The 23,666-nt window shown below is 45.2% G+C and overlaps 1 protein-coding gene across 1 annotated transcript in view; it reads right to left on the bottom strand.

Moving 5' to 3' along the window:
• Window positions 1–23,666, bottom strand: part of UST (uronyl 2-sulfotransferase) — a 304,057-nt gene that overhangs the window by 84,450 nt on the left and 195,941 nt on the right. The window contains exon 7 of the mRNA XM_021693251.1: window positions 18,719–18,872. Within this exon, the coding sequence (XP_021548926.1) occupies window positions 18,719–18,872 (154 nt within the window). The remainder of the gene's footprint in view (window positions 1–18,718; window positions 18,873–23,666) is intronic.

The following is a 23,666-nucleotide window of genomic DNA, read 5'->3' on the forward strand; positions in this document are numbered from 1 at the left end:
CAGCCATCATTTCTGGGCTTTGTAATTTTGCTCCAGAACTTCATGGATACCCTTTTAGATCATCCAGCACTTCATAGATTTGTTCCTGACATTTTATTTCCTAAATTTACTTTTTCTGCTAAACACCCAGTTGGGCTTAGCGTCTTTGAGGTCAACAGCAGCACGATGAGAACTCCCTCCATGTGGCAGGTCTGACCTTCCTGCTCATCCCAACTACTCAAATGAGTGGTTGAGATGAGATAATCTCTATGTTTCTTTTCTACCATTAAGTACTATGACTAATTGAGGTCTGGTTTTGTTTTTTTTGTTTTCCTCTTCTCAACTGCCTGGGATCCCATGTTAAAACAGGCCTGATGACAAATCCTGTTCTTACATTTGGCTTCCTCCTGCTGATCATTTTCCTGCCTGTTTGGTTTTTTGGGCCTCTCCTAATTAACCAATGATGGTTTGATCATAAGTTAAGGGCCTACCCTGTTTGACTCCATTCTAGTAGACTCTGGCAAAGAAATTTAATTGCTTCTTGCCACAACTTTGTCATTTGCAAATTGGGACTAATAAGGCTATCTTGGAGAACACATTTTTTTTTGGAAGACTGTAGACTTAATGAGGTGCTTTGAATTTTTCAAAAGAAAAGCTCTTTGAAAGCTTGGTGTTAATACAGCCCTTGATGTAAAATCATTTATTTTGACAAATTTTAAAATTCTCAGTGCTAAATGAGGCTTTGTAAATAAACTAAATACAGACTGTGCTCTGCAGAAGCCTGACTTCCACTAATAACATTTAGAGAGAATTAGATGAGGTGTCTTTTATCTAAAATGCTAAAATCGACACTGGATGAAAAGTGGAGTCCAAAGTAGTTTTCAGGCAAAGGGTATAAAACAAATAATAGATTCCTTCAGTTTAGAGGAGCTCTCTCATAAAGATTTCTGAAGATGAAATATTGAAATCTGTCAAACTAATGATACCATTTTATTTGCTCATAAATAAGCAAGCACTATAGACCTCAAGTATAACAGTACTATTTGTTAGCAGGCTAAACCTAACAGTCTCTCCTCTTGTTTTTGATACTAAAATATTGACTTAATTAAATGGGTAGAACTTAATGTCATCAGCTCTCATAGAAAGATGAACTCCAAAACCCTTTAGATCCATAGAGGCAACAATGAACTTGGCTGAGGACATCTAAACATCCATTTACTTTAGGCAAAAGTCCAGCTCAGTTATCAGCAGTGGCCTGGAAGCAATTGAGAGACTTGTCCATAAAATACAGATATGCAAATTTACGGGCTGGACACGGAACCCACGGTTCAAACTAAAGAAAGAATCACTCAGGAAAAACTTAAGAAGGATGCACTGACTTGATCATATGTTTATCAAACTGTGAATCAATCAAATAATTCATTTAGTTAATTATTCAAGAAATATTCTCTGAGCACTTACCATGTGCCAGACCCTGGTCTTTTTTATTTTTATTTTTTAGGTGAAGAAATGCTGGTAAGTAAGACAGGTAAGTTCTCTGCACATGTGGAGGGAATTCTGTTAAGAGCTTCCTACACCATGGGCTCTAGGGAGGCAATGAATGTGATGGACACAAAGTTGGTATGATAATGCCTACCTTTTAGGAGCTGACAGGCTGGGGAAGGACTCAGGAAACAATGAGAGAGTCATGTGGAACAGCCAAGAGGCAGTTCAGCATAGTGGTTAGGAACATGACCTCTAGAGCCAGACTGCCTGACTTTGAATCCTAGCTTCATCACTTAATGGATGTAACTTAACTCTTAACCTCGCAGAACATCAGGCTTCTCATCTGTAAAATGAGAGCTTAATAATATAATAATAACCTCATAAGATTATGTTGTGAGGATCAGGGTAAGTATTCAAGTGCTTAATAGTACCTAGAACAGATGTAACTCAAGGGTAAGTGATAGGGTAGAGCAAACAAGTAACTGGAATTCTAGAAAAGGGACAGCACCCCAAAGGTTGGAATCAAGAGAGACTGGAGATGAACTGTTGAAGGGCAGATAGGATATGGATGAAGAGAGAAAAGAGAAGGAGGCTTCCCAGCTTGGGGGAGCAACATAAAGGCAGGGATGGAAGTGGACGTGAGCCTATTCTGGGAAGAGGATGTGAGCAGCTTGGTTTGATTAGCATTTGTGGAAAAGCAGTAAAGCATTATTGGGAAAGCAGTAAATTAAGAAGGCAGGATAGGTCCAGATTAGTGAGAGTTTTGAACGGATTTTAGAATTCATCCCGGAAGGCAGAAGTCACCTAGCTTCTTGAGAAAGGGATTAAACGATGACGTGAAGGGCTGCTTTGGAAAACTCATCTGGCAGGGCTAAGAAAGGTGCAAGGGAGGGAACACGGCCGAGAGGAGGTCTGTTGGGAGCTCTCGTAGAGGGAGATATTAAAGACTGTGGTGTCGGCAGGAGCAATGGAGAGAAGCTGAGGAAATCTGAGAGGCATTCCAAAGGAAAAAATAAAAAGGGTTCCAGTGCAGATTGCACTGGATGAATGAAGAACTATTTTTTTGAATCAGGATTACCATAGATTGGCGATGTATGTGTATTATTCAAAAGTTTTAAATACATACGTGAGCAGATTGGGCAAAACAAAGCAGGCAAGATGTATGAGACTGACCGCATCAGACTCTCACAGGATACCCAAGGAAGGCTGAAGACATGGGGTGCCAGCATTGGTGGAAAGAAAGAAACATCATGAGACAGGAGAAGCTCATCTGTGAAGGGCTGGACACGGAACCCACGGTTCAAACTAAAGAAAGAATCACTCAGCCTTTCACATCTGGGATTTGCACATACAGGTAAAAGGCATCAACTAATTTATGATATTAACGATCTAAATTTAATGATGGGGAGCAGCCAGAAATGACAAAGTGAAAGTCTCAGAAACATATTAAAACAATTCAAGTGAGGGGGTTTATTCTCTCACTTCAACTTCGTTTCCAGAAGTAAAGGAGAAATAACAGGCAGTTACTGGCAGGCTTGCCGACCACACGGGCTGCGAGGGAGCATGGCAGGAAGTGGGTGTCATTTTTGAAGCTGTCCCACAGTGCTTTCAAGTCCAAAACTTCGATGAGAAGCATCATCCACCTGAGTGTCCACCGTCAAAGCTTCCTCTCAAGGATCTTGGCTTATTTGCTTTCATATTTGTAGTTCAATGGATTGACAACTACTCCAAGTACTGGGTCCTAATCAAAGAGTCCTTGCCTTTCTCAAGTGTTTAGGTTTACATCAAAGGACTTTCTGGTCCTTTTGTAGCAGCCCCATAGGAAGTCAAAGAAGACTGTACAACAGAAGTTGGGGAGACATGTGGTCTCGGTGTCAAAGATGGGCCCAACCTCGCCAAAGATGATCTTGACCTGGCAACACTTCATTTTTATATTTGTTCATAATTAAATGCAAAGTAAAATGTGTACGTAATTCCACCCTCAGGCTCTAGTTGCTTTTCATGTCTCTTTTGTACTACAAAATTGTGAATGATGAATGCATTCTGCATTTATTACAATTTATTAAATGTGGTCACTGAGGAACAGACTTGCCAGGAAAACCATACCCATGAGAAAAGAAACAAGATCACATCCAGTCTGGAGACTTCCAAAAGGGACTCCAACATTGAATTTATCCCTAGTATGTTGTCTTTCCCTTCTAGATCCAGAGAAACAGGCTGCTGAGAAGGCAGTCACTCTGGTCACCAGATAATGGTGGTGGCTACCAAAAATGACATCTAAAGGTAGAAGGTTAGAAAAATACTGTCTTTTCCTTAGGTTTTCTATCATTAGACATTGAGATTTACACCACTTATATTCTCCCTGAACTGAAATTCCAAACAGTCTAGATCCTAAACATTCTACTCTAGTAGAAAAAAAGTAGAAATGATCAAACACTGATAATAGCAATTTGATTTTTACTTCAATTATCTGGTTTCTATAAGAAATCAATTCTTATCATCACTATATTTAACACTTTTCTAGAGATACAAACAAAAGCAACTGGATAAGATTTATAAAAACTGGACAAAAGAGAAAAATTATCATCATTAGCTGGGGATGATGCAATTTTATCTGGTAAATGAAAAGAATTTCCTGAAAATTTATTGAGAAATAGTAAGAGAATTGAGTTGGCTGAGTTAAAAATAATATACAGAATTGAATAATAGTAATAATAATATGCTACAATAGCGACAACAATAAAAAGATAAAATAATCTAGAAATAAACTTAACAGTGCAAGATCTAAATGAAGACACCTCTAAAATACTCTAAAGGGATATCACAGAAGTTTGAATAAATGGAAAAGCAAAATACATTCTCAAATAATAAGACTCGACATAAAGATGTCAATTCTCTATATGTTAACCTAAAACTTAATGTAAATCCAGTAAGTAACAATAGGGTTTTCTGGGTTTATATGTGAAGAAGAGGGGAGCTGAACAAGAGGATCTGGAAGTTCCTATGGAAAAATTAACAGAGACAAAGAGCTAGGATGGTTGGAGGAAAAGATTAATGAGAAGAGATTAGATATATAACAGTGTGCTACTGTACCTAAAGACACAGATGAAGGAACCAAGATTAAAAGTCAAAAAATAGGTCCCTCCAAAAACCAGAATTTATTATATGCTAAAAGTGACACTTCAGTGTGGAAAAGACAAATTATTCTATAAAAGTTGTTGGGATAATTTGTTAGCTCTCTGGGAGGGAAAAAGATACTGGATTGATATGTTACACCTGACAGCAGGGTAAGTTTCAGATAAATCAAAGATTTTAATTTAAATAATATGAATTATAATAAAAACCCTGGAAGACCCCATGGAGAATTTTTTTTTTTTTTAATCGCTTCAGGGTGAAGAAAGTCTTTCTAAGTGTAGCATACAACTTAGAAATGGCGTTTTACACCATGTTATTTACTTTCTTGCTCAAGAAGCTTGGTGCTCCTGCCTTCTGTGATGAATACTAAAGTCCTTCCTCTGATTTTCAAGACTCTCACTAATTTGTGCCAATCCAACTTTGACTTCTTGCTTTCCCGAATAAATGCTAATCAAACCATGCTTCTTGCATCCTCTTCTCAGAACTGGCTCATTCTCATGTCCTTTTTTCCCATACTATGTACTGATTAACCTATCCCTTCTCTATTGGCTTGTGATGCTTTTATCTATTGAAGTTTTTTATTGACATGATTGTTGATTCACATGCAGTTGTGATGCATATTGATTAAACAATAATGATAATATTATAATTTTATTGATGGGTATAAAATCCCTTACATCTAGGGAGCAGAAAGACCTGGAAGAGTTGTAAGTAGGGGAATGATGATGTCAGATTTGCACACTGGATGTTATGACTATGGATTGGGAGAAGATGAACCAGAGACAGGTTGATTGAGCCCATGAGGCTTTTGCAGATATCCAAATGAGAAATGATGGGGGTTTACTGAATGACCCCTGATGGAGGCTGATCCGAAGGAAGTCAAGGAGGAAGAACCAACAGGCTTGGCAGGGGAACTGGACACTCCTGCACCCCACCTCCCATCCTCATGGTCACTTTTTATTATAGCCATTGCAGTAGCCACAGATTCACACAAGAGCAACTCTGCCTCGGCAGCTCAACACATCCCTTGCTTTCTGTTCTCAGTGCTACGTCCACAGGAACCCACCTGGCACTCACGTGTGCAGAGCCCAGATATGAGGGAGTTAAGGGGCAAACTTGACAACAAAGGATGAAATCAGTGGGTAAATGCTCCCCTTGTTCTTCCCCAACCACTCCTTGGTTTCCAAAGGAGTGACCAATGTGAGGACACACCCTTGTACTGGCCTTCCCTGTTTCCCTCTCCAGTACCTCATGCCTATTCCCTGGATCTTTGTCCAAATTCCCACACCCTTCACCCAAGCCCTTGCCTCAGGCTCTGCTTTCACAAGGACTGCAGACTAAGTTGGTGTCTAATTGCGCATGGGTTGGGGGGTCAGGGGAAGAAAGCAGGCAGGGGTGACTCCAGAGTTCCTTGTCTGGGTGAACGGAAAGATAGGAGTATCACTCACTAATAGTGGAATACAGGGTTTCTTTGTGTGTGGTAGAGGCAGGAAATAGGAACAGATGCCCGTCTTACTACAGCTTGCCGTCTTGCCATCACAGTGCCTGGCACATTGTAGGTATTCAAAATGCGCTTAAGTTTCACATGCAAGGGGAGAAGAGAGACAAACTCCTTGTACCTTTGTATCTGTTATTAAGTATGTACTGAAAGTTAAGTTGGGTTTTGGCCACAGAGCTGTGATGGGTGCTAAGATTAAAAGAGGAGATTATGTCCTATCACCTAGTCCATTTTTAACTAAAATTACAGTTTAGTTTAAAATATAAGACATACACAACCATGAAATAATTAGAAGGAATTAAGAAGCAATACACATTAGTAAGTAAAAAAATAAATATAATCCACACCAAGTAATAATTCCTGGGGAGATAAGGATCAGCAGCCATCAAAGTTGGTTGAGGTTAATCTTATTGTCTTGGATTAGGTCACCTTTCTAATCTCACATGGTTCTTGTTAATAGTGGTCAGCTAGAGGGGCGCCTGGGTGGCTCAGTTGGTTAAGCGACTGCCTTCGGCTCAGGTCATGATCCTGGAGTCCCAGGATCGAGTCCCACATCGGGCTCCCTGCTCGGCAGGGAGTCTGCTTCTCCCTCTGACCCTCCCCCGTCTCATGCTCTCTCTCTCTCTATCTCATTCTCTCTCTCAAATAAATAAATAAAATCTTAAAAAAAAAATAGTGGTCAGCTAGAGAATGTCATAATTTATATCTGAGATTTTATCGTCATCAAAGATTCCTCCATCTCTTGTTGAAATTGATAACTTTCCGGGGTGCCTGGGTGGTTCAGTCGGTCAAGTGTCTGCCTTGGGCTCAGGTCATGATCTCAGGGTCCTGGGATCGAGCCCCGTGGCGGGCTCCCTGCTCAGTGGGGAGTCTGCTTCTCCCTCTCCTCTGCCCCTCCCCCCTGCTTGCACTCTGTCTCTTGCTTTCTCTCTCAAATGAATAAATAAAATTCTTAAAAAAAAAATTGATAGCCTTCTTTTATACATCTGCTGATTCTTTCACAAGGCTCATCCAAGAGGTGAGTTTATTTCAAAAACTGGATGTGAGTGTTTAGAACTCTGCAGGTGGCAAAGGGGCAGTCATCTTACTATAAATTCCTATCAGTGTTACTTCCTCTTTAATGCAAAAGGAGATGAGTATAGAAACACTGAGCTGAATGTCGATACAACTCCATTGTCTTTTTACTTTGTCAAAGAAAATGCAGAGCCATTTTTAAAAAGCTTTCTTTATCACGAAGTTGAGTAGGCTCTGGTTAATGTTCTTTCATTCAACCACGAATATATTCATGAGCTTAGGGTCAGAGAAAAAGTGGTCTGTGCCTACAGGTTGCACAATTTTATCGTCAGTTCACTCGCCAACTGTCCCATTCATTCCTGGCTGCGTTCCTAGAAGATCAATGCAAATATCATGTGGGATAAGATCAAACTTCCTATTAAATTCCCATCAAGTCACATTTGCTGGTATCAGTTCTACTCTGTCTGGGACCCTCATTAGTCAATCATAAAAGGGAACTGAAGTAGTTTGTTAAGTGTGTTCTGCAAAACTAGTTAGAGCTAAGACCATCACAATTTCCAGGCATGAGTATTTATTCTATAACTTCCTGTTGCATTTCAGGAGATCAACCATCTGTTATACCTGCTTCTACTGAAGATGGCCCTGAAGCTCCAAGGCACTTAGCATGCTCTTGACTCCCCACTCCTCAGTCCCCATCTAGCTACCTCTTTTTTGTTTCTAAGATTTATTTGTTTATTTGAGAGAGAGAGAGAGAGAGAGAGCGTGCGCATGCATGCTTGAGCGCAGTGGGGAGGGGCAGAGGAGAGGGAGAGAGAGTCTCAGGCCGACTCCGTGCTGAGTGTGAAGCCTGACACGGGGCTTGATCTCACGACCCTGAGATCATGACCTGAGCCAAAACCAAGAGCCAGATGCAGCCACCTCTTTTTAAGAATATACTCATGCTAACATCTACATAGTGCCCCATGCTTTAGAAAGAGGGTCTGGATATGGTGCCAAATGGTCAGCCAGGCCATCTTCTTAGTTTCTAACCTCCTTGCAGTCAAAAGTATTTGTCCTTCTATTTCCAGACATTAGAGGGCCAGGCCCTGCAGCTAACAAATTCTGGGGCTTGTTTTGAGTGAGCCCAAGCAAAGCGAGCATTTTTCCAATTATGCACCATCTAATGCAATTTACATTTATTAGAAAAAATGCCAGCTATTTCATGTTAGTATTGACATTTTCATAAGTACTTGCGATTAGGATTCAAGCTGAGATTCCAATAAATCTCTTAGATGTTTTACACTTTTACTCTTCCTGTCTTCAGACTTTGCAAAATATTTTTAAGAACACGTTTGGAGGTCATCCCGCCTTTGGGGAATTTATGCTGTGTATGGGAAACGAAGGGGCAGAGGAAAAAATATTACAATTTGGCAAAGCAAATTGAGGACAACTATAGAGGTGTGCCGGATTCTGAAAAACAAATGCAGGGTACGAAATTCTAAATTTTAACACAGATCAACTGAGCCGTTAGTTTTTTTACTTTATAATAAAACTTCACCCCATAACTCCTTTGAATAGCAAGCGCCGTGAGGGCGCATTATTTTAAAGAACACTTAAAGTGTAGTTCTGCATTTAAAGTGTAGTTCTATTAACCCATGTCTTTTTACTTAGCATGTATATGTATTTGTATAAACTGGCTGGCATTTAAAGAGTGATACATGTTGCTTTGAAGAAGTGGCAGTGGAGATGTCCTCCTGATAAAATATTTTATTCATCAGAATGCTGACTCTCTGTTTTACTGCCTAAAGCAGGGCTCTGCAAAGTGAGATCTTAAATGTACATAGAATTTACTCTTTGGCTTCTGTATAATAAATATTACCCACTTTGATTTAGAAGAAAGTCTGACAACACATGCGCAAGCATACATAAATACAACAAACCTTGCACTATACCATCAGACTTCTTTAATGACATTTATTTGCACATGCCAGTTCAAAGCCTTACAAGTAGGCACATTTCTGAGGGGAAGGCAAATATAGCTTTTTCCAAATGGGCCGAGGATACAGAAAGTAAGACTCCAGAAGATACTCAGGAGATGCGTCTCTCGGCGAGAAGAGCTCCTGCTAATACAGCCCAGAATGGGTGGATGTGCTGTTATCCTTCCATAGTTCTCAACCTTAGCTACATGTTGGCATCACTTCCAGAGCTTTCAACAAATCCCAAAGCCCAGGCTGCACTCCAGATCAATTAAGCCAGCACTGCTGGGTGTGGGAGGCAGGCATCAGTGGTTTTTAAAGCCCCCCAGGTGATTCCAGTGCATGGCCAGGCTGAGAACCATCACCTTTGTGAATCTGAGCCAACTGGCCCAGCAGGGGTGCAGAGCTGAGCCCCCAGCGCAGAGACAGCTGCAGGGGCCGCTGACTCACAGTGAGGGGCGGGGTCGGGAGCAGATGAGCTCAGCTGACAGGTGGCCAGCGGATGCACCTGGCTGTGCTTGGGCAGCCCCTGGGTTTGATGCTCCTGTTGGGACCTTCCATCAGGAAAGCATGCTGCTTCCCCGGCTCAGGGCCATCTGGAGAATTGCTTCATCTGTCCCAAAGCTCCTCACCTCCCTAAACCCTCTGCTCCAGCCAAGCTGTGCAGCTCACCAAAGAGCAAGCTTCAGGCTCTCAGGCTTTTGCACAGACACTCCACTCCTCTGGTCCTCTTGACCCTTACCCCTCCTTAATCTACGTCCATCCTTGAAGACTGAGCTCCCACCTGGGCTAGGAAGCCTCCCCGCAAGGACCCCGACTCTCCCTGATTATCTTCCTCACCTGAATTCTGCCTCTGCCTCTGCATTATTCTTTTGCTAATTAAACACATCCCAGCCAGTGACAATTTCTGTGCTGCTGCACTGAGCTATTACCTCTCTCCTTGCTGGCGATAAGGTTTTCAAGCTTGGTTCTTCTGTTGCTAGCCAGGCAGTTAACAACTGGAAGGACAGTGAGGAGTTTTACACTTGTTTGTAAATGCTCCTCCATCACCACCCCTGCTCCAAACCGGACTGCTCCTTGTGCGTGGTCAGTACTCCGTAATACTCTCTCGCTCCTTGATTTATCTCTCAATTAGATCTGTACACTTAACCTTGAACTAACTGGTCTACCTACATATGCTTGGAGTCCTTCTCTGTTTTGTATTTTGTAGCCTCTTTTTTTTTTCAAAATGTGAAAGTTTCAGGATCCCATGTAAACATGCCTCCCTTGCTCTAAATCCTGAGTGTCTTCCCAGTGCTCTTTAACAGGGCCTGACCCCTGCCTGCCCACATTACTGGACTCAGCTTTCTCTTTCCTCCCTGTGCTCACACTGCTCCAGCTTCCCTCGTTCTCCCCCTCAGCTTACTGTGCTCCCTCCTGCCGCAGGACCATTGCAAGTGTTGGTTCCTATATCTGGATGTATCGTCTCCTCTTCCCCTTCAGGTCTTATTTCAACCATCATTTCTCTGACCTCCAGACATGCCCAGTGTCCCACTCTATGCCTGGATGGTGACACATCTCTGCATTATAGGATGTGATGCAGTTACTACTTCATATGCATTTGTGTGGTTTGGGGATTAATGCCCGTCTCACTTATAGGACTCTGAGCTCTATGAGGATAGACACAGAGTCTATTTTTGCTCAATATTTTATCTCCAGTTTCTATTATTGTGCCTGACATACAGAAAGTACTATCAATGTTTATTCAATAATGAATGATGAATGAACAGATAGATGGACGGATGGGTGAGTCACTAGCAGAAGGAGAAACCACCAAAATGTATGACTGGACTCTTGGTTTTGCAGACCAGAAGCAAGGAGGCTATCGTTTGGTGCCACTGCATGGTGGCATGCCGTAGGGCAAAGCAGATGTGAGCCCCCACCTATGGATGGGATGAGTTGAGCTTTAAATGTTTATCAAGCTCACATCACCTCCACAGTCCCCTCAGGACCTGCAGTCCTTGGCGACTCTGTAACAGGCAGAATAATAGGCCCTGAAGATGTCCAGACCGTAATCCCTGGGACCTGTGAGTATGGTATCTTACATAGCAAAAAAGGACTCTGTGGATGCAATTAAGATTACAGTCCTTGAGATGGGGAGATTATTCTGGATTCTCTGGGTGAGCGCAATATAATCACATGAACCCTTCAAAGTGAAGAACCCTCCTCAGCTGGGTTAAAGGAATGAGGTGGGAGGAGGAAGAGAGATTTGCAGCAGGTGAGGGACCCAACGCACCACTGGTTGCCTTGAAGGGGGAAAAAGGGGATCACATTTTAAGGAACACAGATGCCTCTAGAAAATGGGCATGGTGCTCATTGGATCACTAGCAAGAAAAGGGGATCTTAATCCTACAACCACAGGATATGGATTCTGCCCACCCCAAATGAACTAGGAAGTGAGTCTTCCCTTTGAACCTACCTCCAAAATGGAATGCAGCCCTGCCAACACCTTGATTTTAGCCTAGTGAGATCTGTCAGACTTCTGACCCACAGAAATGTAACATCCGAAATTTCTGTTGTTGAAGCCGCTAAGTATGTGGTAAACTGTCACAGCGGCAATGGGAAGCTAATGTACAGGCTCCATCCTGCCCCCCACATCTGACGACCCCCTTGACCAGAGCAGAGAGGAGACTTGGGTCAGGGGCAGCCGAACATGACGTAGGACGCGACCAGACGGAGTGACCAACTGGACAAATCCGGGTCACTCAGGGCCTGGGATGTGAGCTAAAGAGAAACACCAGGTGCTATTGTGGGAACAGCGGACGAGGCCAGTGACCCTGGGGAGAGGAGAGCAAGCGGCTGATCAGGGAGCTGGCAACCCCTGGGCAGCCTGGCGCCGACATAACGTGGTGGCTAGACCTTGCTCCAGTTCTGAGCCCCTCCTAGTCTCCCTCTGTGAGTCTCCCTCTGGCCTCCACTCTGTCCCTTGCCCTTCCCACGGGCCAGGCTCTGCATGGCACCTCCTGGCCTTTGCTGGCCGTGGCCGTCCTTCTGTCCTCATCACCAGACACATCTTCGTTAATTACTCTCACGTTTCTGCTCCCCCGGCCCCTGTCCCGAGGCAACCCAGGTGGATCTGAGTTCTCTGTAACCCACGTGGCAACTGCCTCGCATTCGGAGGTTGACCCTCTCCACGTAGCCTCTCGGGGCTGGCGTTCTGAGCCTGTAAAAGGGGGCCGAGGGGTGGGCGCTAATACCTACCCCAGGGGGTGCTGGAGGATAAGTGAGCTAACCCACGACACCACGTGCAGGGCGGGGGCTATTTGGTGGCATCTCGAGCAGCAGCTGGGGGTTTTCTGCTGGCCCCTCCCAAGGCTCCTAGCCAGCCTTTTCTCCAAGACCCATCCTTGTTTTCAACTCTCCCGCCTCTCTTCCTCCTTCGCTCACCATCGTTGTTTTTTTGTTTTTTGTTTTTTTAAGATTTTGTTTATTTATCTGACAGAGAGAGACACAGCGAGAGAGGGAACACAAGCAGGGGGAGTGAGAGAGGGAGAAGCAGGCTTCCCGCCGAGCAGGGAGCCCGGTGTGGGGCTCAATCCCAGAACCCGGGGATCATGACCCGAGCCGAAGGCAGACGCTTAACAACTGAGCCACCCAGGCGCCCCCAACAGCATCGTCTGTTTGCTGGCGGCTCCCGGGGGCACTCCACGTACTGCTGAACCCCGCACGTGGCTTTGGCTCTAACAGTGCCTGGGACCGCTCTTGACACACCTCAGGACAAACGGGTTTCAAGAACACTTCTCTCGAGTGGGGACTCCTCTGTGCTCTGGGCAGCTCCGACGGCACGTGAGAGGCTTTGGTCCTGGCACACCTTTCCTCTCCGTGCCTTAGGGGCCGACGGTGTGCTGCTTCTGTGACTTACAGCCCTGTGCCCGCAGCTGCTTAGGTTTCCAAGCAAATAAACACGGGACAGATCTACGCCAGTGGGCTGGGATCAGAACATGTCCTCAGCTGTTGGGAACACAAAGAGAAGCAGTTTCCTTAGAAACAGATTCCCGGGGGAAGGGGCCTAGTGGGGCCATTTGAGACCTTGGCGGAGGTGGACCTCACGGTTCAGGACATGGCCCAGCGCGGCCTGAGCCGCATGAGAACAGGAGCCCCTGTCTGCAGGAGAAATAGTCTCTTGAGGTCTTGGGGAGCCACGAAGAGAGCCAGGGGAATGAAAGCACCGATGCTTAAACATGTTTTGGAGATTTTCAGCCATCAGAGCGCTTCTGTGTAGAATGCTTAGTTTATTCTCCCAACAACCCTGTGATACAGGCAAAGGGGGGCAAGATGTCCCCATCGTACAGATGAGAAAAGTAAGGTTCACAGAGGCTAAATCACTGGCTCGGTCACCCAGCGAGGCTGCTATCTCCAGCCACAATCGTAAGCCAAATCTGAACTAGTTGGAGACGGAGTATTACTTTTCTACTTTTAAAAATTTGGAGGACATATTTATCGAAATACTTAAAAAGCAGATCATCCAAATCCCTTATTTGTTTTCTTTTGTTAAGGAAAAGGATGCTTTAGAGACAGAGGCAAAGCCTGAGGTTTCATTCACAGGACAGCCTCAGCTGGTCAGGACAGAGTGGAAATTTCCAGAAGTGAGTATTTCAGATATACATTTCCAAAGCTAAAGGACGTTCAGAGTCCAAAACTTTCAAGCAGATTAAAATGCATAGCTTTCTGAAAACCTTTGCTGGTGCTGGCCAGTTTTCAGACTTCTCCAGAATCCAATGGGGCCAACATGATTCACTGAATTCTTTATGAATTAAGAAGCTGTAAATTATGCATCTTTTTTTTTTTTTAAACATGCATTACTTTCCCCGTTCTACAGCCAAGCCGAATAAACACTATCACAGAGGCAGTTTCCTCCCTGGGAAAATCTCCTCCTCTCCCGGCTCCTCAAATGGAGGATCATCTCGTGGAAGGGTCGCCTAGTGCATTTGCAATAAGTTTGAGTCAGGAGGCCAACTTGACATTCTTGGGAGCTTGAAAGTGCAAACTGGTATCTCCGCAGAACATTTTACCATGAAACTTCCTAGGGCCAGGTTTTTTTTTTTTTTTTCTCAAGATTTTATTTATTTATTTGAGAGAGAGAGAATGAGAGACAGAGAGCACGAGAGGGAAGAGGGCAGAGGGAGAAGCAGACCCCCTGCTGAGCAGGGAGCCTAGGGCCAGGTTTTAAGGCAAACAGCGAGCAGAAATCGCACACATATAACTGAGTGGAAATGCTAGGGCAAGAAATCCATTTGCAGGGAAATTCAGCAACTGGAAAAGGGAGTGGCTTCTGCAGGCCTGAGATGCTCTCCCTCGCTTGTCAATCACAATAGTTGCTTTTCATTAGCAGCCTTCATTCTTTCATTAATGATGTCCCCGGTGCCAGGTATCTCCTTGCCTTGGAAATAAAGGAGCCTGGACTCCAGCTGGAGAAGAGTCTCCTGTGCTGGGATGTACCCCAGTGAGCCTGTGCTCAGCTCTGGCTCACCTTATGATTCTAAAACCAAAAACGAAGGCAGTCACCTCTGCCCTGGGCAGCCAAGTTTCTGGATCTGGACAAAGAGAAATGAGCCCAAGAGAAGTGCCTTTTCACGGCATGGCTGCTAGAAGTTGAATTTGTATCCGTTCTAGCAATAATTTATTTTAAAATTATTTTTTGGTGAATACAAGTGAAGCACGGTTTGGAAATAGAAACTTCTAGAAAATCTAATTGCTTCCAGAAAATATGGGAACTAGCTATAAGATGCTTGAATATTTTGGGGGAAAAAAAACGTTATAACAGCTGTGTCTTTGTAAAGATGTGTCAGACAAAATGATTTTGCTCAAAAAGCATAGGACTTGGCCCAGCCCAGTCCTCTTCTCCCTTTACTATGCAGGAAGTAAAATATCAGGTCCCAGCGATCTAACAATATAGTCGTGGAGCTGAGGCCAGGCTTCTACCCTCGTGCCCTCCAGGGTCCCTGCACATCCTAGGATCCCTTTACCCTTTTCCACTTTCTTCCAAACCACCCAGCATCACAAGATGATATTATTTCACCCGCTCGGCAGGCTCAGAGGCCCTGGCCCTCTCTCAGCTGTATGCTAAGCAGCGCTGCAAGGCTCAGGGCCAGGAGCAGAACTGCCTGATTTTTGGCAACTGGATAAAGCAAGTGGCTTTGAGCGCTGAGATCTGGAATAATGTGGGTACACCAGTAGCCCCCTTTTGGGCCAGCCACCGTGACTCTGTGTGTGTGCAGTGTTCAGGGAGGGGCCTTATCATGCTGCCCCACAGGGGTGGCCTGCCCCGCCGGCCTCCTCGGGTGTGGGGTCCCCCTGTGCACCCCCTCTCAGGCCCTCGCCCCCAGGGGAGGGCCTCGCAGAGGGGCCAGCGGTCTCCTCACAGCTGCCCTACACCCCACCGAGACACAAACAACACCCTCTTTTGAGTCAAACAACTGACCACCTGGGCTTGCCAAAATGAGGACAGGCTCTGAAAGGGGGCAGTTTTATTTCAAGGGTTTAATGGACCAAGGAGATGAAATAAAAAGTTTCAGCTATTAAAAAAAAAAAAAAGGCAAAAGACTGTCTTCTTTCCAAATAAACAAACTATCCTTTGAACAATTAAAGATTCTAACCGGGTCAGGCTGGGGCCAGGTCATGAAGGAGTCACGTGTCCCTTGGGCTCCCCTCTCTATTCCAGGCTCCCCTGATTTCTCCTTCTGCTGTTTTGGGTAACCCAGTGTTCTCCTGCTGGGGCCCTGCCAAGGAATGACATGAGCTCATCGGACGTAGGCCCTTCCCAGGACACGGCGCTTACACTGGGAAAAGGGGCCCCTGCAAATCTCTAAGGGTAGAATTCCAGGCCGGGAAATTTCCCCCAGAATCTCTCAAATCACACCATAAAAGCAGCTCCCTGCCCTTCAAACATAGATTTGCCTCAACTAGCAGCTTTCAATAACTCTGTGGGTTTGGTTTTTTTTTTTTTTTTTTAATTTAAACCATGATTTTTTTCTCTCCCTTTTACAACTTCTCTGGCGAATGATTACGACTTACTGTGTGTGTGAATGTGTGAAGACTTATGTTATCGGCAATGATTTCCAGGTTGGCAAAAACATGAAAGGTAGAAAAACCTAGAGAACTGCCCTCAACCTCCATATTAATATGTGTTTGTTTTTTAGTAAGTAGAATGCTATTTAGGCCTCCAATATTTCAGCCCCTCTTCTGGGTGCCAGGGACATAGATGGAACTCTGATCCTATCCTGTCCTGAAAGAGCTTATAGAATGTTGGGAGGACAGGAGAGAAGTTAAGACAAGACCTTACCCAGAAAAATAACATCACCAGCACAGAACTTTGTGAGAGCACAGAGGAAGAACATCAGGACCTCCCTACATAGCTGTGTAGCTTGTGCACTGCGTAACTCTGGGGTCACCATCCCACAAACTCCATTTTCAATAGAGCCGTGCGGACACTTTGAGTCTCAGGAGCCTTGTGAGACTTGCAGGGAAAGCATCCAGGGATCTGCCAGACATAGGTCTAGAGCCGGAGGGAGGTCCTGACCCCTAGAAAGATGGTGGAGAACTGCTGAGAATGTCTGAAGGCTGATGGGATAACATATCCCCTGCTGGGATTTCTTCCTCACAGAGATTCGGGAGAAAGAATCACTGATAAGGTGTGTTCGCTTTGGGGTCATTCAGGTTATTTCTCAGCTCACTTAGAGAAAGTAGAGTGACTCACTGGGCTATACATGATCTGTTGTCTCCAAGCCTGACTTCTCTGAATTCTCCTCCTGCCACTCTCCAGGCCCCACCCCTCACTCTGCACCAGCCACACTGTTCTCCCTGCTGATCTCTGAACGAACCACAAGGTCACCCACTGCAGGGGTCCCATGAAAGAAAAGGCTGGTTTTCTCCCCTTTGCTTCTTTTCCTGCTCCCATTCTTGCTAGGACCTGCCCCCGCTCCCTACACATGCCTTACCTTCATGTATGTCCTCCCTGCAAGGGACAAAGGGATGATGACATCTTTGGAGTTCTCCAGCACAAAAGATGGTATCTAAGGAGTGAACAGGCAGAGGCACCACGTGCCTATTGCAGACCCCTGGCGCTAGGTATCTCCATGCCAGGACCACTGGCTTCGGGGAATGAGCGACTGATGAAGGACCCCTGGACCCTGTCCTTGTTCCGACCAGTTCCTGGAGGTCTGAGACGACACATGCACCAGACCATAATTACCAATAAAAACCCCAGACTCCAAGCAAAGACAAGACTCCCTCTTTCCTTTCCAAGTCTCCCGGATGCTCCATCTAGATCTCCTTCCCTACAGATCTTCAATAAAGTCTGCTTTCACCTCCTGCTGGCTCGCATTTGATTTCCATCTTGCATCAAGCCAAGGACCCTCTTGGCTGGTCCTGCGGGACTTCCGCTCTGGGTCCTGGGACCTGGCCTGCCTGCATCACTGGTAAGGGGTTCTATACTCTGAAAATGTATTTGTTGCTGAGAAAAAAATATGTAGCCATATTCATAACACATAGTTTAAAGAAAAAGATCAGAGTTTTTGCCATCAAAATTTCAAAAAAAGCGTAAGAGCCGCTTTAAAAATATTTCATTAAAGCATTAGGTAGTTGAATAAATCCTGAATGGTGAGGGAAGAGGCTTAGTTTCTGGTCTTGGCCCATCTGTGAGTGAGTTGTTTTGCACAAGATAAGACAAAACCTTCGTGCATCTCAGTTTTCTCAACTGCACTTGTGGATTTTAAGACATGAAAGTGACATCATCCAAAATGCTCCCATCCTCCAAACACATACTCTTATTACATTTTTAAAAATTAAGAGAAGTTTGGTCATTGGCTGGACCTGGGAGTAACAACACTCGTCCTTAGCTACAAGGACGCTCTGTGGCCTTGGCAGCAGTGGGCTCAGGCTCTGCGCCACTGTCCTGCCCTGGGAACAGAGGTGCACGGACCCCTCTTTACTCAGCAAGCTTTTGTCAGTCTAGGTCACAAGCAGGTGAGAAATGTACTTTGGCTCTGGTGTTGGCGGAAAGATGCATCACTTGACCCTCCGTTTTTTTGTTCCCAACTCTGCACTATGGAAACAGCTAGTGGGGTCAAAGTTCACATCCCCATGGAGCTGAGGGTCCCCAAACAAGGTCCAGAAAGATCAGATAGTTTTTGCCAAGACGGCCTGACTCTGTCGTGCCGTGGTGGCAAGAACCCGGACTTGACATCAGACAACCGGTAAACAGTCAGGCTTGTGTCCCCACATCGTTTATGGAATTGCAGGGTCTCCTCTGAAAACACCCCTCTCTCACAGGAAAACACTTTGTGACCCTCTCAGAGAGACTCTTAAACACATCTAAATGCCAACAGCACCTGTCAGGATCCTCTAGGAAAGGTTGTTTCTTCTCTAAGATCTAAAACCTAGCACGAAAGACAAACCGCAAAAAACAAGATTAGAAAGTCATTTGAGAAGATGTTCATCAGGATCTGGGTCATCTGGGACAATTAGCCTTTCACTGGCAAAAACTTCATCCCCAAGGAGGGTGCCATGGAAATGCCACAGGGATGCCATGGGGAAGGAGAAGGAGAGCTTCCCGGCCTCCAGGGCGCGCCCGGGGCAGGGGAGGGACCGCTTCTGCCGATGCGACAGGACTTACCAGGTAGCGCTCCTCCTGCCTCATGCTGGGGGTGCGGATCATGTGATTCTGTTCCCCTCTCCAGTCTCCAAATCGACGGAAAAAATAGTTAGATAAAAACCGGTTGACGGGGTCTCTAATGATGTTGATGTAGACAGGCTGGTCTCCTCCAAACCTAACACACACACACAAACACGGAGCTGGTTACAACCCGTCACTTCTGGAGGAAAATAAAGCCCACGTAGACACTGTTTCCCCTCTAGGTCATATACTATCATGAGAGGACCCCCATCCACTAAGGTCCCAGTGAACAATGTCATCGGCAAGGAGCGTTTCCCGGTGGGTATTTTACTATATGCAGGAAGTGTCTGCAGGTACCTGCTGGGAGGTTGGGAGGACTGTGGTGGGGCTCCATGCAAACAACTGGATTTGTCAGCAGGGAGGTGTAGACGTTGTCTTGTTTTCTCACTAGGCTGTGGGCTCCGGGGGGCGGGGGCATGCTGGGTTGGGTTTTGTATTCCCAGGGTCTGGTACAGACACACTGGCAGGTGATTGGCCCTCACAGAATGTTTGATAAATTCTGATTCCCTCGCTGGGTGAGATGGTGCTTTATTCTACATTCTGATTCGAACAGTCTCAGGTAAGGTGCTCTCCAGAAAGTGGGTAATATCAGCCAACGTTTATTAAACACACACAACATTTATGAAGTCACTTTGTTGTAAACACCTTTTGTGACCAACTCACAGAAGCCTCACAACATCTCCATGGGGTAGAAACCATAATCATCCCCATTTACACCGGGGCCTGAGTAGTTCATGGCTGAGCCAGGTTACGAACCCAGGCAGGCTGGCTCCAGAAGCTGTGCTCTGAACCATGGAGACAAGATTCCAGAGTTGAGAAAAGTAATAATGTAAGGGACATTGTGAACACAGCAGAAATCAATATAATTATCCCCAAGTGATGGCGAGTGGTTTTAGATAAAAATAAAATAAATATCTAGGTGTTCCATTTTAATGCCTTCCACAAAAGGACTGGACAAATGCTCTGAATGCTAGCCCGAGGGCAAGGCCTTCCCAAGGCAAAATGATGAGGTCGGCTGACTTCTTCTTAAGGATTCCTCCCCTTTCTCTTCAACCCGCTTGAAAACAGTAACCCCGAGAAGACTGGGAGAACACTCCAGGCTCTGCAAAGAGGTCTTGCTCTGAAGGACCCACAGGCTCCTTTTACCTTGTGACCCCATGACCTTCTGATGAGGATGCCCTGACCTTCTACCAGGGGTCAGAAGGAGTTCAGAGAAAACAAATGGATATGAGCCTCCCCCTTCTCTTCAGTTGGCAGACTCGGTCACCTTTCAAAACCCAGCCCAGAATCAGTCACATCCCTGAGCAGGTCAGTCCCATGCTGTGTCCGTCCCTCTCTCCAGCACTGTGCGTCCAGGTCTGCCTCTCCCATCAGACTGCCTCCTGGAGCAGGGAATGAGGTCACTTAGCACAGTGCATGGCACACAGTAGGTGCTCAACCCATGAAGACTTGACTGCCTGGGTGTATGCTTCTAAGCTGGTAAGTTTCTGTTGCTATCACAGGGCTCTGCTGTAGAGGAAAGTCGACATAACAAGCCACCGATCCTTTTTTGTGTATTAATGCACATAACGTTGTCCTCAGTTTATCTGCATTTTGAAAGCGAACCTTGAGAGAGAAGAATCCAAAGGTACAAAAAGAAACGACTCTCCAGGGGTGGAATTTCGGGCACCAAGTTGCATGAATGACATTCTGGACTCCTGGACGACTCCACCTTGGAAAACACGCTGCTCATGAGTAAGGCTAGCCGTGCCAGTACGAATCTTGTCAGCGCCCAGATGTATGCAGGTGACATCCATGCATCTGCATGAACACGGCAACCAACTAGCCTCAGAAGTCAGCTGTGCCAAGCCGGCTAGCCGCTATCATCCTGGATGGATCGTCCTCTTTTTAATTAAATTGAGTCTCCTATCTATAATAAGCAGCAACTAAAGTAATAAAGCTAAGGATCAGGAAGACAAAGCATGCCTACCAGATGTGAATACAATTAAACCCCCAGCAACTGCATCATGCTTTAAAAAACCTCAACTCTACTTAAACTTCATGTGAAGAGTGACCATCACTGCTAATTAGCAGAACTGCCCAATCATGTGAATCAATGCACAGCTTCCCATGGTGAGAGAGTTCTCAAACTGGCCACAGTCATCTTCCCCCTCACACTGTGGACATGAGGACTCACAAGGCTTCTTGAGCATGGGTGACTTGCTCCCAATTGCACGTTGTAGCCCAATGCAAGATTTGCAGAATAATTTTCCCAAACAGAAGTTCTAGATGGCTTAGGAATTTATTATTAAGTATCAGATAATATAATAGCCACTCTCGAAATTTTTAACTGTAGAGAGATGTCTGATATATATCTCCCTCTTTCCAGAAATCAACAGTAATAATGGTTTCAGGCTGCCAGCCCCAGTCTACGGCCATACCACCCTGAACGCACCCGATCTCGTCTGATCTTGGAAGCTAAGCAGGGTCGGGCCTGGTCAGTACTTGGAAGGGAGGCTGCCAGCCCCAGTCCTTTTTCTAGGACACAGAACTCCCTCCCAAACTGGCAAAATTGGGTTGGCATGTCAGTTATACAAAAGAGGCCAGCATATCACCCGTGTGTCCTGGGGAAACAAATTTCCCCCCTCATCCTACCCTCTCTCAAGGTCAATTTCTCCTCCTTCCACACTTTTTAGTTCTAGTCAGAATTTCTGGTCACCCCTTAGAAGGTCTCTCAATCCCCTGAACCTACTACTGCTCCTTGTATGAGAGAGAAAAAGAGAGAGAGAGAGAGAATACTTTGCACCCCCACCCAATCTCACACAGCACAACACTCTGCCTTATGTTTTCAGCTCTGAAGAGAACATTTCCAGAGCCTCCAGGTGAAGCCCACCCTTTTAAGCCTACCTGACAGTTGAGGAGTCTTTGGTGCACCCAGCCAAAATTCCTAACCTTCCTTTATGCGCTTTTCCTTTTGTTTGATCCACTCAACATAAAGAATTGGCTTCTCTTTATAGATTTTTTTTTTAAACAACTTTAAGCCTTTTCAGCTTCAATTTTAATTCCTTTAAATTCTTTTGTGTGTGTGTCTTCTTGAAAATTCCTTTAGCAGTTGTCTTCAGACTTACTTCCTTTTATTTTTTAATCTGTACTTCTAATTTGGTCTTTATTAAACTCTAAACAATTGTGCTGACCACAATGAGGGTAGGTTCTGTGCTGTGCCTACAGACTAGAGCACAGAAGTCAGGCCATATTTTCTTTTTCTCTTAACAACACACACTCTTGTCCTTTGGGTCACCACAACAGCTACTAATTGAAGCTCTCTTTTAAGTCATCCTAAAATAGCAGGTATTTCCAATTTCTTTGACTTTTGTTCACACGTCCTATTTATCAACTCTTTAATCACCCCTGTGGGTCTCCTTCTGACCCTCTGCAAATTTATCATATTCTTTCTATTTTTGTTTTTTGAGGGGAAGATGAAGATCCTAAGCAGGATGTAATTCTCTAGGAATAATAATGACATGGTTCTCATTTTTTTCTCATGCATTCCTAAATAATTCATTCTGAGGATTTTCTTCTATATCTGCCCCACACTGCTACTTAATCAATTAACCCACAACATTAGCTATTTCTCCAACAGCTATGAAAAGCATGTGGGTAAGAATTTTAGGTATACTTTCATCCAATTGCTGCTGATATTCTGCCTAGAATATTATTGCATACAGTAAACAATAAACCTTATAACCAAAATTATTCTAGGGAATGAAGACAGTTTTCTAGGGCTGGAAACACTTTTCGAAAGTATGTCTTTTTTTTAAAATTATGGTAAAACATACATAAGACTTTTTAAGTGTACCATTCAGTGGTATTAAGTACATTCACACTGTTGTGCAACCCTCACCACCATCCCTCCCCAGAACTTTCTCATCATCCCAAACCCAAGCTCTATATTCCCTTCCTCTTGGCCCCTGGCAATTTCCATTTTACTGAAAGTATATCTTTTCACCTGTGGCCTAAAAGTAGAGGTTCTCCTTGTGCTGTTACCTACAGGAAAAAATGACAAGCACCCCGTGGCTAGAGGCCCAGCTTTGATCCTTGTCAGGTGAGGGAGGAGACACTTTGAAGTGAGAGAAAATCCATCATGGAGAAGGATGTGACTGGGGGGGCAGGGTGAGGGGCTGCCTGCAGGAGGAAGAAGGGGGGGTGCTTATTTACTGGTCCTTTGCTGGAATGGGGTGGGAGCACCTCCCTCTATCCTCACAACCCAAGACAGTGGGCACTTGGGTTGTTGGCCGCTCCCGGGATAGGGCCTCCCTTCACAAAACACAAGCAGAAGAGACTGAGCTTCCTCTGCTCCATGGCGTGTCCTGAGGGAAGAAAGAGGAAGTATATGCTGATGAAAAGTGAGGACAAATGGTTTGGTAAAGGGAGGGGCAGCTGGGACACGGGGTTAAGGGCTCCTGCTGGGAGACAAGCTGACTCCACGAGGGGGAAGGTCGGTGGTGGTGTGCAGTGAGGCAGGCTCGGGCAAAGTCCAGATGGTCCCAATCTTCATCGGGCCCACAAAGCAGGTGGGCTTCTGTGTCCACCGAGCAGCAGAATCCCCCCTTGGGGAAAGAGGAGACTGAGGGAGAGAGCGCCATTTTCCCAGGACTGGTCCAGCAGCATTTAAACAGCATAAAATCAGACTTCTGGGCGATGCTTAAGGAGGGAAAGAAAGTGTTCAACCACGGCTGATACCAATTTCTATCTTGATGCCCTCTTCAAAGTTGGAGACTTCTGTCACCACTACAAAACATCTGCAGGGCACGGGGCTTAAAGTGGAAGGCCTTGCTCGTGAGAATGTCAAGTCAACATCTACAAGGAAGACGTGGAAGGCCGACGGGATTCTGGAATAGGTAAGATGGGA

This window comes from Neomonachus schauinslandi, chromosome 8, assembly GCF_002201575.2.
Source record: "Neomonachus schauinslandi chromosome 8, ASM220157v2, whole genome shotgun sequence".
Lineage (NCBI taxonomy): Eukaryota > Metazoa > Chordata > Mammalia > Carnivora > Phocidae > Neomonachus > Neomonachus schauinslandi.